At 48.6% G+C, this 13,910-nt stretch overlaps 1 protein-coding gene across 1 annotated transcript in view; it reads left to right on the top strand.

Moving 5' to 3' along the window:
- FOXM1 (forkhead box M1) overlaps positions 1 to 12,416 on the top strand; it is a 37,478-nt gene extending 25,062 nt beyond the window's left edge. Inside the window, exons 5-7 of the mRNA XM_087722571.1 lie at positions 6,631 to 6,700; positions 8,273 to 8,442; positions 10,966 to 12,416. Coding sequence (XP_087578697.1) covers positions 6,631 to 6,700; positions 8,273 to 8,442; positions 10,966 to 11,949 — 1,224 coding nt within the window. The 3' untranslated portion in view covers positions 11,950 to 12,416. The remainder of the gene's footprint in view (positions 1 to 6,630; positions 6,701 to 8,272; positions 8,443 to 10,965) is intronic.
- The last annotated feature ends 1,494 nt before the right edge of the window (positions 12,417 to 13,910 follow it).

Here is a 13,910-nt window from a genome sequence, read left to right as displayed (position 1 = left end):
GAATTAACTTCGGAGGGCTTGTCGTGTTTGGGGAGCTGGGTCAGAAGAGATTCGCTTGGCTCTTGCAACTCGGCCCCCTGGGGAGGCCGATCAATAATTGAACCGCTTGCAAGCTTGTTTCATCAGTAGGATGACATTCACCCCTCGGCTAATCCTGTAGTAGCGGTGAGGTCCCTGGAGAAATGCCCGAGTAAAGGTTACTGATGTTATGAGAGTTAAGAAGTTGAAAGCTCATGTAGGCAGAGGAAGCGCGGCGTTGCTCGGAAGGAATTGTTGGTGCTGCTGCTGCTCCATTTGTGACGGTGACTTTTCTGACCAGGGTGGATAAAAATTGATGATTTTTAAAAAATAAATAAATAAATACAAATCAGATATTTTTTTGTTTAAATCAGATTTTTAGAATTTTTTTTAAATCAAATTTATTTTAATGAAATGTTTTTAGAGTAAAAATCTTATCTAAAGATAGCTTTCTATTTAAGGTGCATTAACCATTTAGTTCAGTGATGGCGAAACTCTTTGGCACCAAGTGCCCAAATTGGAACGTGCCTGTACGTGCGCGTGCCGCAGCATTGGAAACCCGAAGACCAGCCGGCCGTCATGCGCATGCATGCCTACTTTTAGCCGTTTCTGAGGCCGTTTTTCTGGCTGTTTTCCGGCCGTTTTCCGGTGCCCGCAAAGAGCAGCTGGCAACGGTGCGCGTGCCCACAGAGGAGGCTCTACGTGCCCTCTCTAGCACGCGTGCCATAGGTTTCGCCATCGCGAATTTATCATGTTTTTCGGAGTATAAGATGCACTGGAGTATAAGACGCACCAAGATTCTGAAGAGGCAATTTAAAAAAAAAAAAGTTTTTGCATTCTGCTAACCTCCAAAAAACCACCCATTTTTCGCGAAAACAGGCCTGTTCCCCCCCCCCCCAAAAAAGGGCATGCGTAGCCTTTAGGAGGCTTGTAAAGTGCTCCGTGGAGGAAAAACCAGCAAAAAATGGCCGGTTTTCACAAAAACCAGCCTTTTCCCCCCAACCTTTAGGAGGCTTATAGAGCGTTCCTGGGGACTGGGGAGCAAAATTGAGGAAAAAACGGCCTGTTTTTTGCTAATTTTTGCCCTCCCCTGTCCCCAGGAGCACTCTGGAAGCCTCCTAAAGGCTCTGCACGGCCATTTTGATGAAGGGAGTGGGGTTTCGGGAGGCAAAAAATGCTGTATTCAGTGTATAAGACACACCAGATTTTCAGCCTCTTTTTTGAGGGAAAAAGGTCCGTCTTATACTCCGAAAAATACAGTAGTTTATTCAGCATGAAATGGAGCTTAGCTATGCAGCATGAGGCTGTATATTCTGCAATATTGGGGCTGTCGGTGAATCAACAGCGGGTCAGAGGAGGAGCCGTTGCGGGACAGGGATGACAGCGGCTCTTAAAAGTATGATTTCAATCGAGTTGATTTAAATCAAGCCTTTTTACTGGTGTTTTAAATCGCGATGTAAAATCGACCTGATTTAAATCAAATCCACCCTGTTTCTGACAGCTCCAGCCTCCTCCTCTTATTGAAATTAATATCAGGAATATTAAATGTTTTAAGTAAAGCCTTAGTTCCGTAGATACTAAGGCGTCAGCAATCACCCTGGTCGAGTTCCACCTGTTTTTTTATGGATCTGCCTGGGATTCCGATTCTACAGGCCATCCTTGACTTGCGACTCCAATTGAGACCTAAAATTTGGCTAATTTTATGGCTAAATGGCTAAGCGAGGCATCGGTTCAGTGGGTTTTGCCCCATTTTACGGCCTTTCTTGCCAACGCTGGTAAGTGAATCCCTTCCGTTGCGAAGTCAGTAAACACGGTCGTTAAATGAATCCAGTTTCCCCATTGACTTTGCCCGTCAGAAGGGTCGCGAAAGATCTCGTGACCCCGTCATAAACGAGTCAGTTGCCAAGGGTCTGAATTTTGCCAAGGGACCACGCGGAGGCTGCGACCGTCGTAAGTGTGAAAAGGGGTAATCAATAAATATCTTTCTTTTAGAGCCGTTGAGGCTTCAAATAGTCACTAAACAAACTATTGTAAGCTGAGGATGTTTTGTATATTCTGCAATATTGGTGCTGTTATTTTTGTTGTGAGCCGCCCGGAGTCCCTAGGGAGTGGGCGGCATACAAATCTTATTAAAGTTGCAAAGTTGTGTTAGAATTTGCACCTACGTAGCAGCCTTTGCTTAAAATAGGCCAGGCTCAGGGAGATGGTGAGAAAGGTTTTGATACAGATTCTTGGTGAAGCAGGCATTGCTCTATTGCTCTGTTTATGCAGCCTAGAACTGTGTTGGCTTTTTTGGCAGCTGCTGCACACGGCTGGCTCCTATTTAAATTAAGGTGGCAGGCTGAACCAAGGTAGGCCTCAAGCCTGAACCAGACTAGGGTTTCATGATATTAAGCTTTAACTGTTCATATAAAAATTGCAAGGTTTGCTTTTAGGACATAGTGCGGTTAGACACAGGTTAGAAAGAAATCTGTACATGAAATATGCTGAGGCAAAACATCTATTTTAGCCTATTTGCTGGCTTGTCTATTAATCTGTCTGGTAGACACATATTGTTAGTTCCTCAAAATACATGCTATGTCTGTCCGTTGGCTGATCTATGTATTATGACACCCTGTAAAACATACTTTCTGTAACCCAAGGTCAAATCTTGAGGGGTGTTTCCAAAACTAACAGATGGCTTTAGCTGAAAGCGATAAACTATATAAGGATTTTCCTGACTTTCACTCATTGTTCAGACCATTCATTCCGAACCTGCGCAATAAACATTTCCTTCTCTGAAGAGCTGGCTTGCGTGTCCCATCGTTTCTACAACAAAATGGCTGTCCACTAGGACTCCAAGATCCCTCTCAACGTTTTGTTGAGTTCTCTTCTAAGAACTCTCTTGGGAGCATGACTTTGGGTAGAATTTCAAACGTTTTGGAGAGAGAGAAAATCTATTTATAGTCTAGTCCTTTAGGAAAATAAAAAAAGTGCTGTGTCTCGTCGCAATCATCCAAGTGGCATGAAGGATCTTGCACTTCCAAAAATGAGGCGTCAGCATTTATTTGAGAACTGTCCAAATTTAATCTCCATGACAAGGTGAATTTGGTGATTAGAGAAGTGGCATCGGATAACGGACTGACTCAGACAAAACTCCTGTGCAGGACACTGAGAGGAGAGAAGATTTTTCTCTTGACCATTGAGAGGGACAATCCATCCCTTCCTCTCTCCATCGGACGAGAATCAACAGCCTCCATCCTTCTTCCTCTGCAGGGTGGAAATTCATAGATCTGGTGCCTATGGAGATTCTCAATCATCCAGGCATAAAGCAAGGGTATCCAGCCTCGGCATCTTTAAGACCGGTGGACTTCAACTCCCAGTATTCCCAAGCCAGCATGGCTGGCTGGGGAATTCTGGGAGTTGAAGTTCACCGGTCTTAAAGACTCCAAGGTTGGACATCCTTGGCATAAAGAGAAGCCTTATAACAAGGGAAAAATTCGAAAGCCAACAAACTCAACAAGACATGGAGGTAATGCTAATGTCAGCGTTCCAAATATCATCCAAAATTAAATCAAGGCAGATCAAAGTTCCCATTTATTAAGAGTGACATGTTGGTACAGCTGTGGAAAACTGAATCTGAAAACTTCCTGGGTTTCCCACCCAGTTGAAAGTTCATGATCTTGCCCCCACACCCACAAGTCCATCACATGGTCCAATCTTCCATTGCCATTCTGGCATCTCCACCCATCCACTTCTGGTCAGGTGCAGAGACAAAGGATGACCTTGGGCTTCTAGAAAGGAATGTTTTATTTTGACAACAACACATCCTTACTATTCCCTCTCCCAATTACCCCACTAATGAAACAGCATAGTAAAACAAGTGAGCATGTGACAGCAAGGAATATGGCTGCAGGCCTGACAGCTGAAACATTTCGACGTATTCTATTGTGGTTGCTAGGGAAGATAACCCTGGATAAGGCTCAGGTGAATTTTGCACCACACACTGTAGAAATATAGCATATGCCATACAGAATATCATCGATGTAACTTCAAACTGAATCAACTGTTGTAAGTAGAGGACTACCTATATATGTTTGCTTCTCTTGTGTCATGTTCTCATCCTACACTAGACAATTCTTATGTACAATATCCTATGGGCTATAGAGCTTGGAAAGCTACCATGTAAATATTTTCCAAACGCAGAGATGCGCAAGGAAAGACTTGGCACAGAATCTCCGAGATTCATGGACAGATCTTCACACTTCTGAAACAAGCAAACGAATGGGCGAATTGTTTCCTGCAAAAGCCCACTCCGCTTTCGCTCCCCTTTTATTTCCCCTGGGAGGGGCCATTCACCGCCCACTTGTGGCTTTACCCCCAAATCGACCCTGATTTCTTAGCTGTAGTTTTCTTCTGGGAGCTCTGCGCATGGGAACAGGCTCCAGCTGTTCCTCTGCCTCACTGATGTCTGACTCCGAAGGCAGCTCAGAATTGCCAGACGGCCTTGGCCCCATCTCTGCCTCCGACGCAGAGCCCTCGTCCGAGCTTTCCCCAGCCTCCAGGACTGGTCCATGTTCCTCCCCAACGTCCTCACTGTCTGACTCTGCTTCTAGCTCTGCCCGGCTGCTGGTGGGCTACAGCAAAAGTAATTTGAAATTTAATAAATTTGTATGCCGCCCAATCCCGTAGGACTCTGGGCGGCTTACAGAGACAAGATAAAAAGTTAAAAATTAGGAATAAAATGATACAGTTTTTAAAACAACACACCATCCATTCTGTCTAGATGGGGCTGGACATTGTTCAACAGCCCCAGGCCTGCCGGAATAGCCAGGTTTTTGTGGCTTTTCGGAAGGCCGAGAGAGTGGGAAGGGTCCGGATCTCTACGGGTAGATCGTTCCACAGGGCCGGAGCAGCTACAGAGAAGGCCCTTCCCCGAGGGGCCACCAGCCGGCATTGCCGGCCGACGGCACCCAGAGGAGGCCCAACCTGTGAGATCTTATTGGTCGTTGGGAGGTATGTGGCAGGAGGCGGTCTCTCAGATAGCCAGGTCCTAAGCCATGTAGGGCTTTAAAAGTAATGACTAGCACCTTGATGGCAGAAAGTATTCGCAGGAACAGTAATGGAAGCTTGGAACCAACTTTCCGCAGCGGTAGTTGGTTAATTATCAGCAACTGAGTTTAAACATGTTTGAGATAAACATGCATCCACCATCCAGTAAAACAACAACAACAAAAAAAAACATTAAGTTAGTAACATGATCATTAAGTGAATCTGATTGGTGGGAGATCCCTGCAGTCTGCCACTTGTACACCAAATACACAGACACACAGGATTCCCAAGAATAGAGCCATGTGATTAAAGCAGGGGTCGGCAACCTTAAACACTCAAAGAGCCACAAAGGATGTAACCGGAAGCCGCCCCTGGAGCTGACCGGAAGTCTGGTTCTCCCACCATAGAGTCTCTTCCCAGCACGGCATCCTTTTTCCTCTGCCAACCAGAAGTCCAGTTCCTCCACCATAGAGTCTCCTCCTAGCACGCCGTCGCTTTTCCTCTACCTCTCCTAACTGAAAGCCCTATCAATTGTGGAGCCGATCGGCAATAGGGAGCCACAGTAGAGGGATGAAAGAGCCACATGCGGCTCCAGAGTCGCAGATGGCCAACCCCTGGATTAAAGGATCAGAAGGGATCCTTTAGGAACCCAAAGATTTAGGCCCATTGCATGGTAGGTAGTTTTTGAATTATGACCACAATTGTGCCTAAAACTTCCCTGGCTAAACGAGACATTTGTTTAGTGAGTTTTGTTCCATTTTACCAACTTTTTCTTGCCATGTTGCTAAGTGAATCACTGCAGCTGTTAAGTTAGTAACACGGTCATTAAGTGAATCTGGCTTCCCTGCTGACTTTACTAGTCAGAAGGACACGAATCGTGGATCACATGATCCCAGAACATTGCAACCGTCATAAAGACATGCCAGTTGCCAAGTGAATTTTGATTGCGTGCCCAAGGGGAGGCGGCACCGGTCGTATGTGAGAAAAATGGTTATCTGTCACTTGTTTTCATTGCCGTTATAACTTGGAATGGTCACTAAGCAGATGTTTGGAAGTCAAGTCTTATATCTACCCCTTTTTCTTTATTTTGAACCTGAAATGGCAATGCACGTCATGGTTGCTGCCTGTAGAAAGGTCCTTAAATATCAGAAAAGGTGTATAAAATGCAGCACAGGGCTGGCTCATCAGGAACCCGCAGTCCTGTATCAAATCCATTTGCTGTAGTGGTGGGTTTCAGGCGGTACAGCCTGGTACGAATGTACCAGTGATAGCTGGGAGCAGTGGCTACCGTACCGGAACTGTGGGTCGTTTCGCCCGCCCTCCCGCGTTCCTTACCACTTTTTGAGGCAAACGGGCCAATTGTGCAGGCGGCACCTGCGTGGCTTCCGCTGAGCAGCTGACTGTCGCTGGGCGGTGGCATGTGCATGCGTACGCAGCAGCCGAGACGCCTTGCCCCGTCGCAGCGTATACCAGTTGTGACGGGATCCGGAACCCACTACTGAACTTGCTGATTTACCTTCCATCAGTCCTGCGCCGTTGGACCCTAACTTTCCTTTCGCTTGTGTCTCAATCTTAATGCAGCAGCAAAAGCGTCCAACTCTGGATCTGCAGAAGAACTTAAAAGACACCAAAGCGGAGCCCCAGACTTCCCGTAAGTATATAGTTGCGTCTTTGCAAAAATCCCTTTCCCACGCTGGTCATTGGAGGAAGCAAGTGGAAGCCGTTTGGCTGATTGGAAGTATACATACCGCTGTAATGGTATGCAGCAGTAATGGCGAACCTCTTTGGCACCGCGCTCCTGAGCTCCGAAAAGTCAAAGACCAGTTGTTCTTCTGGTTTCTAGTGTGCACCTGCGCCAGCCAGCTGGTCTTCGCGCGTGCTGGAGTGCCAGAAACCCAAAGATCAGGTGGCTAGCGCTCGCATGCACACCCACCAGAGGTTCCACCCCAAAACTGCGTTCGACTAAAGCGCGCTTGCCGAAACCGCGGAGCTGACGTCATCACAGGCGACAACAGCGCAGAGACAGAAGGACGCTGTAAACGCTAAACCTAAAATTAACCCCTAAACCTAACCCCCCTAAACCTAACCCTTAACCTAACCCTAAACCTAATCCTAACCCTTAACCTAACCCTAAACCTAACCCTAACCCTTAACCTAACCCTAAACCTAACCCTTACCTTAAGTTGAATCGGCTTGCTTTCAAAGCGCTATTTAAAGCGCCCTTCTTTCTCCGCGCTGGCTGTTGTTGCCCTGTTGATGACGTCAGCGACGCGGTTTAATCGGGCGCGCTTTAGTCGAGCGCGGTTTTGTCGTGCCACGCCCGCCAGATGGTCTTCAGGTATCCGGGGCCGCGGCGCACACGAAGATCAGCTGTCCGGCGTGCATGCAGAGGAGGTCAGGAATGCGTTGCGAGTTGACATTTAGCTCATCTGGTCCTGTTTCCTGTGTGGTCCAGGCTGACATCAGTTTTGGACTCCACTGTGGTCGTAAGTCCACAATGGTCCTAATCCTCAACCTCGTAAGTCGAGGATTATCTGCATGGTGGAATGTAAAGAGGAGATGGATTCCAGGGGAGGGAGGGGCTGCATTCTGGAAAAGTAAGAGGCAACTCAGTTCAGATATCATGTGTGAGAGAAAGAGGGCGAAGACAGCTCCTCCCTAATGCAGGTAGTCCTTGACTTATGACAACAATTGAGCCTAAAACTTCTGTTGCTAAGTGAGACATTTTTAAACTAGGTTTTGCCCCATTTTTATGACCTATCTTACCACCGTTGTTAAATGAATCACCGCCGGTGTTAAGTTAGTAACTCGATTGCTAAGCGCACCGGGATTCCCTCGTTGATTCCCTCCTTTGCCTGTAAAAGGGAATCACGTAACCCCAAGACAATGCAAAGGTCGTAAATATGAATCAGTTGTCGAGTGTCTGAATTTTGATCACATGACCACGGGGATGCTGTGACGGTCGTAAGCTTGAAAAAAATGGCCATAGGTCACATTTTTCAGTGCCATTGTAACTTTGAGCCATCGCTAAGCGAACTGTTGTTAAGTTGAGGACTTCCTGTAACCCACACAGCATGGTAGATGCAGACAATAGTGTTTAGTCCAGCAAGATTTTGTCTACAGGTATGGATGCAATAAAGCATCCATACCTGTAGATAACTTGGAAGAGTTGTGACGTGTCATTCTTGACTTTGGTTCTGACAATGAAGTTTTCCTTTCTTAGGACCGAGGATTAAGCCCTTGCTGCCACGGGTCAGTTCCTACTTGGTTCCGGTTCACTTCCCAGCAAGCGAGCCGTTTCATCTTCAGTTGCCTTCAAGGCCACCTCTGCCTGCAGGCCAGACTGCTTTGGTGACCACGCAGATCAACACAGGGGAATGTCCTGCTCCAAAGGTCAGTCTCCCTCGTCTCATTGTTTTTCTCGGGTGCGTTTTGTCTGGATATAGAGTGTCAAACTCAAGGCCTGCGGGCAGGATCCAGCCCTACGGGGTGCTTAGATCTGGCACATGGGGCCACCCTGGAAACAGTGAAGGACCAGCCTGCAGTGCTTCCCTCAGTGAAAATGGAGTTTGGGGGGACCTACGTGTGGCTTTCTCAAGCTCTGTTTTAGGCTGCGACAGCCTCCTGCAGCCCTCTGCCAGTGAAAACGGAGCTCGGGAGTCCTACGTGTGGCCCTCCCAAGCTCTGTTTTAGGCTGCGACAGCTTCCTGTAGCCCTCTGCCGGTGAAAACGGAACTCGGGAGGCCTACATGTGGCCCTCCCAAGCTCTGTTTTAGGCTGCGATGGTCTCCTGCAGGCCTCTGGCGGTGAAAACGGAGCTCGGGAGGCCTACGCGTGGCCCTCCCAAGCTCTGTTTTAGGCTGCGACAGCCTCCTGTAGCCCTCTGCCAGTGAAAACGGAGCTCGGGAGTCCTATGTGTGGCCCTCCCAAGCTCTGTTTTAGGCTGCGACGTCCTCCTGCAGGCCTCTGCCAGTGAAAACCGAGCTCGGAAGGCCTACGTGTGGCCCTCCCAAGCTCTGTTTTAGGCTGCGACGGCCTTCTGCAGCCCTCTGCCGGTGAAAACGGAGCTTGGGAGGCCTACGTGTGGCCCTCCCAAGCTCTGTTTTACGCTGCGATGGCCTCCTGCAGCCCTCTGCTGGTGAAAACCGAGCTCGGGAGGCCTTCGTGTGGCCCTCCCAAGCTCTGTTTTAGGCTGCGACAGCCTCCTGCAGGCCTCTGCCAGTGAAAACGGAACTCGGGAGTGCAGCCAAAAATGGAGCCCAGGAGGATAATGGATCCTCTCATTCATGCCCAGGCCACCACAGGAGCCTCCGACATGAGTGACGTCAATCTGCCCCTGAGATCAAAACACAACCCCGATGTGGCCCTCAATAAAATTGAGTTTGACACCCCTGGTCAATACGGTTAGTCCTCGACTTACAACCCTTGTTTAGTGACCGTTCAAAGTTACAAGGATGTCTTTAAACCATTTTTCAAATTTACGACAGTGGCAGTATCCCTATTCAGATGATTGGCAATTCACTCATATTCATGACAGTTGCAATGTTCCCGGGATCATATCCCATTTTGCAACCTTCTGACCAGCAAAGTCAATGGGGAAGCCAGATTCACTTAACAACCGGGATACTTACTTAACGACTGCAGTGACCCATTTAATCATTGTGGCAAGAAATGGGGCAAAATTCACTTAACTGACTCGCTTAGCAACATAAATGTTGGGCTCAATTGTGGTTGTAAGTCGAGGACTCCCCCTGCAATATCTTTGGCGCATGTATAGATTCCCTAGAAGTTGTTGGCGATCCCTCTTGGCTCAAACTGCAGCTCTAATGCCTGTATAAATGGAGGCCAAGAACAATGGTCAGTTTAAGAGGGCGAAAATAAATTTCCATGCCTAAAAGTTACCGTATATGCTCAAGTATAAGCCGAGTTTTTCAGCCCACTTTTTGGGCTGAAAAAAGCCGCCTCGGCTTATACTCGAGTCAGTGAAAAATTTGCCCGAAATGGAGGAGAAAAAGGGGCGGGGCCATGCCGCTGGGTGACGCTCGTGAATGGCCTGGCGCCCCTGTGAGTTTCCCCTCCCTCTGGGTCAGTTTGCCGCACAGCGCGTACCGCACCATCCCCCCTCCTCACGTTCTAATGTAATGCAGGGCTGTGCTACGATTCCCCTTCCCCCCCCTCCTGCCCCTCTGCAATGATGTCCCACCTCCTCCTTGTTATGGCAAGCAGCCACATAACGATGTCCCAGAGCTAGTTTACTGTTTTTCTTTGAAATAAATATTCAAAAACATTATTGGTATCTATTTTTATTTTTGAAATTTACCGGTAGCTGCTGCATTTCCCACCCTAGGCTTATACTCGAGTCAATAACTTTTCCAGTTTTTTGTGGTAAAATTAGGTGCCTCGGCTTATATTCGGGCCGGCCTATACTCGAGTATATACGGTAACTGATCCCCCAGGAGAATGCATCATATTTTTCAGAGTATAAGACACACCTTTTTCCCTCATAAAAGAGGGTGAAAATCTGGGTACATCTTATACACTGAATACAGCATTTTTTGCCTCCTGAAACCCTGAGATTTCCTCGATTTTTGCCTCCTCAGGAGCACTCTGTAAGCCTCCTAAAGGCTATGCATGCCCCTTTTTGGGGGAACAAAAAACATTTTTTTGCTAGTTTTTGCCCCAGCCCCCAGGAGCACTTTACAAGCCTCCTAAAGTTTATGCATGCCCCCCCTTTTTTTTTTACAAAAATTGGGCCCGTTTTTGAGAGGTCTGCAGAGTGCAAATTTTTTTATTTTAATTTGCCTCTTCAAGATCTTGGTGCGTCTTATATTCCGGTGCATCTTATACTCTGAAAAATACGGTGTCTAAAAATCAAAGGCGTTGTTCAGCTTCTTCCTTCCCATGTTCGTTTTGCAGATCCTGCGCTCCAGCGAAGACCCGGTCCTGTCGCCTCCTCTGAGTTCCATAAAGGTGGAACACTGTTGCGGGGAAGAGTCTTCTTCATTAACCCTCCATCGCCCTCTTGAGGAAGGCAGCTGTACAGACGGCAGAAATCCATCGGCGGGAATTCTGAGGGACAGTTTTCACACCCGGGACAGGGTCTCCTCTTTTGTCCCAGTATGGCCTGTAAAGGAGGAACCAGTGGGAAGTGGTGAGGAGCAGGACCTCTATGTCCAAGCATCCCCCATAAAACAAAAGAGAGGTCTCCTTACAGGTCTCCGGTCATCCCCCCAGGGCAAGCTGGTTATAAGGAAAAAAGAATTGGGCAGATCCAGAAGGAAACAGCACTTAGCCCTCTCTTCCTCCGAAGAACCAGTTCTCCTTCTGCCCCTCAGCGGTGGCTCAACTTCCTTCCCAATGGGACACTGTCCGTCCACTCAGAAGGAACCTCTAGGAACCCTTCTCTGTGGTCCAGAAGACGACCCTTCAGTGACTTGCAGGTTGCAGATTGCTTCCACTCCAACTAAAACACCCGTAACCACCTCTACACCCCTGCCAACTACCGACCAGTGGAGGTTGACCCCTCTGGTTGACGAAAGGAGCAAGGTTGATTTCAGTACTCCGAGATCTTCTCCCTTGCCATTCCTGTCCTTCCCGGATAATTTAGATCTGGACTTTAACGAGAGCCCGCTGAGACAATCCCTGGGTGATTCTCCTCAGTGTCCACTTCTGAATGCAGAAACAGGGGAGATGGTCCCTGGGCTCTTGAACACTTCTTCCCCATCCAGCAAGGTGGCCTGTGAGTTTGCAGGGGACAATTCCTTCCTGGAGGACCTCGTCTTGGACAACATGCCCGAGAATTGGAGCAAGCTCTCGCTAGACATCAGTTTTCCATACGCCGAGGATGACAACTTGGAGACCGATCTGAGCTGGTCCCAGCTTCTTCCCCAGCTGAAATGACCCTATTGGAGTTCGCCGAAAAATAACCTCATCGGCGGCGCCCGTTCAGAAGACCCATCCCTGTACCAAAATACTGGCACTTCGGCAAATATGGCTCTTGAGTGACTCGGATTTCCCCCGTATGAATGATCAAGGAAGCCTTAACCATGAAGTTTGGGGGAAAAAAGCCCCTCTCTCCTGTTTTTCTTCGTTCGATGATGGTTTTGGCAAATTCGCAACACCTTGTTAGGGGGTCAGGTCGAAAGCTCCAGATCCCTCAATCGTTTTGGAGACAATTTCCTTCTTCTAACGGAAAGTTTCATCTGTGGGAAAGCGTCTGGGCTACCAAAATACCATCTTTCCTAGCCTTGAACCCCTCTTGATGCTTTTTGTGGGGGTGGGGGTGATTGCTTGTCTTCTCCCTTAACTTATTCTAATAACGGGAGCCTGATCTATACCAGTCTCACATCTCTGTCTGACAAGCAGACAGCAACAGGTTCAAAGCTGCCAGAAAGTCGGAAAACAATTTAAAAAAAAATAGTGCCACTTCACAGGGTTCCTGCCACATATGTAGCCTAAAGCAGAGTTCGCCAACATTTCTGGCTTTGTGGAGTGTGGGGGGAGGGAGAGAGGGAATGGTTCACGCAAGCAGCTGGCACGCGCATGCACACAGCTGCATTTCCACAAGCGGCGTGCACGTGTGCCTGCCCCTCACGCGAATGAAGCACATGAGCTGTGCTCGCCCGTTGCACATGTAGGTGAGGATGTGTGCGCGCGCTCGCCGGCCGTTTCCACCACCCGGTGGCAAATCCCTCGCGGCCCACACAGGTTGGGGACCCCCTGGCCTAATGTATCGAGAGAAATATTTTAAGGAGCCGTATTTAGCTATCGCTGAAGTGGGATTGGCTTATCCAGAGAAGGCTGCCGTTTTTTAGGCCTAGCTGGAACGCCTCCTGCCTCTGCATGGTTCGCCAGCACTTAAAAGCCACGAAGGCGCCACGAAATTCTCAAGCGTCCTTCCTGCTGCCAGATATAGCAAGCTTAAAAGAAAAACCCAGCGGCCACCCACCGCTTTCCCAAAGATTGCTGAAAAGCTGGGCGTCTCAGTTTGCAGGCAAAAATTTTTTCCCCCTGGGGTTGTGGGGCTGGAAGTAGTTTGAATTCCTCGATTGAATAGTTCCGATGGCCTTGATAATCTCCAGCAATTGAAGCCGTGAAGCCAGGAATCCCGCTATAGGGTGAAAGGACGCTCTTAAGCCCATGATGGCGAGCCTATGGTATGTGTAACAAGTGGCACACATAGTCCTCCCTGTGGGTATGCACGCCGTCGCCAGATGCTCCTGGTTTCTGGCGTGTGCATGGATGCCGGCCAGCTGACCTTTGCGCGTGCTGGAGAGCTGTAAACCCAGAGACCAGCTGACCAGTGCGAAAACATGCTGGCCACCTGTTCTTCGGATTTCTGGTGCTCCAGCATATGCAAAGATAGTTGCCCATGCAGCTGGCCAGCGTGCATGCGTGTGCCGGAAACTAGAAGACCAGGTGGCCAGCACATGTATGCGCATAGGACAGGTCGTCTTTGAGTTTCCGGGACTCTGGCGTGTCCATGTGCTCCAGTTTGGGAACTTGGTGTTGCAAAGGTTCACCGTCTCTGCCCTAAGCTGGTAGGTTGATCCCTGTAAGATTCTGGATAAAAGCTTTCAACGGAGGTAGTACTCCATCGAAACGGTCCAGCGTGCTCTTTTTTAAGGGTGTCTAAAGCAGAAATGGAGCTACGTCGGGGCCGGTCCGTGTTCACGATCCTCGCCACGGCCGTAAAACCCAAATGTCTGTCCTTTTCACACAACGTTATTCTCTTAAAATCCTGCTTTGGCCTCCTCGGAAGAAGAGGTGCAAGCGGAGGGGGCAGCCTTAAACGAGGCTCGAGGCGCAGCACGGTGATCTCGGCTCAAACCAGACGCCTCCGGATTGAAATGGTGCTTCGG

Source organism: Thamnophis sirtalis, unplaced genomic scaffold (genome assembly GCF_051295495.1).
Source record: "Thamnophis sirtalis isolate CommonGarterSnake01/CBP01778 unplaced genomic scaffold, rThaSir2_p1.2 scaffold_9, whole genome shotgun sequence".
NCBI classification, from domain to species: domain Eukaryota; kingdom Metazoa; phylum Chordata; class Lepidosauria; order Squamata; family Natricidae; genus Thamnophis; species Thamnophis sirtalis.
Note: the sequence above shows the minus strand (reverse complement) of the source record. Positions and strands in the feature narration are given on the sequence as shown.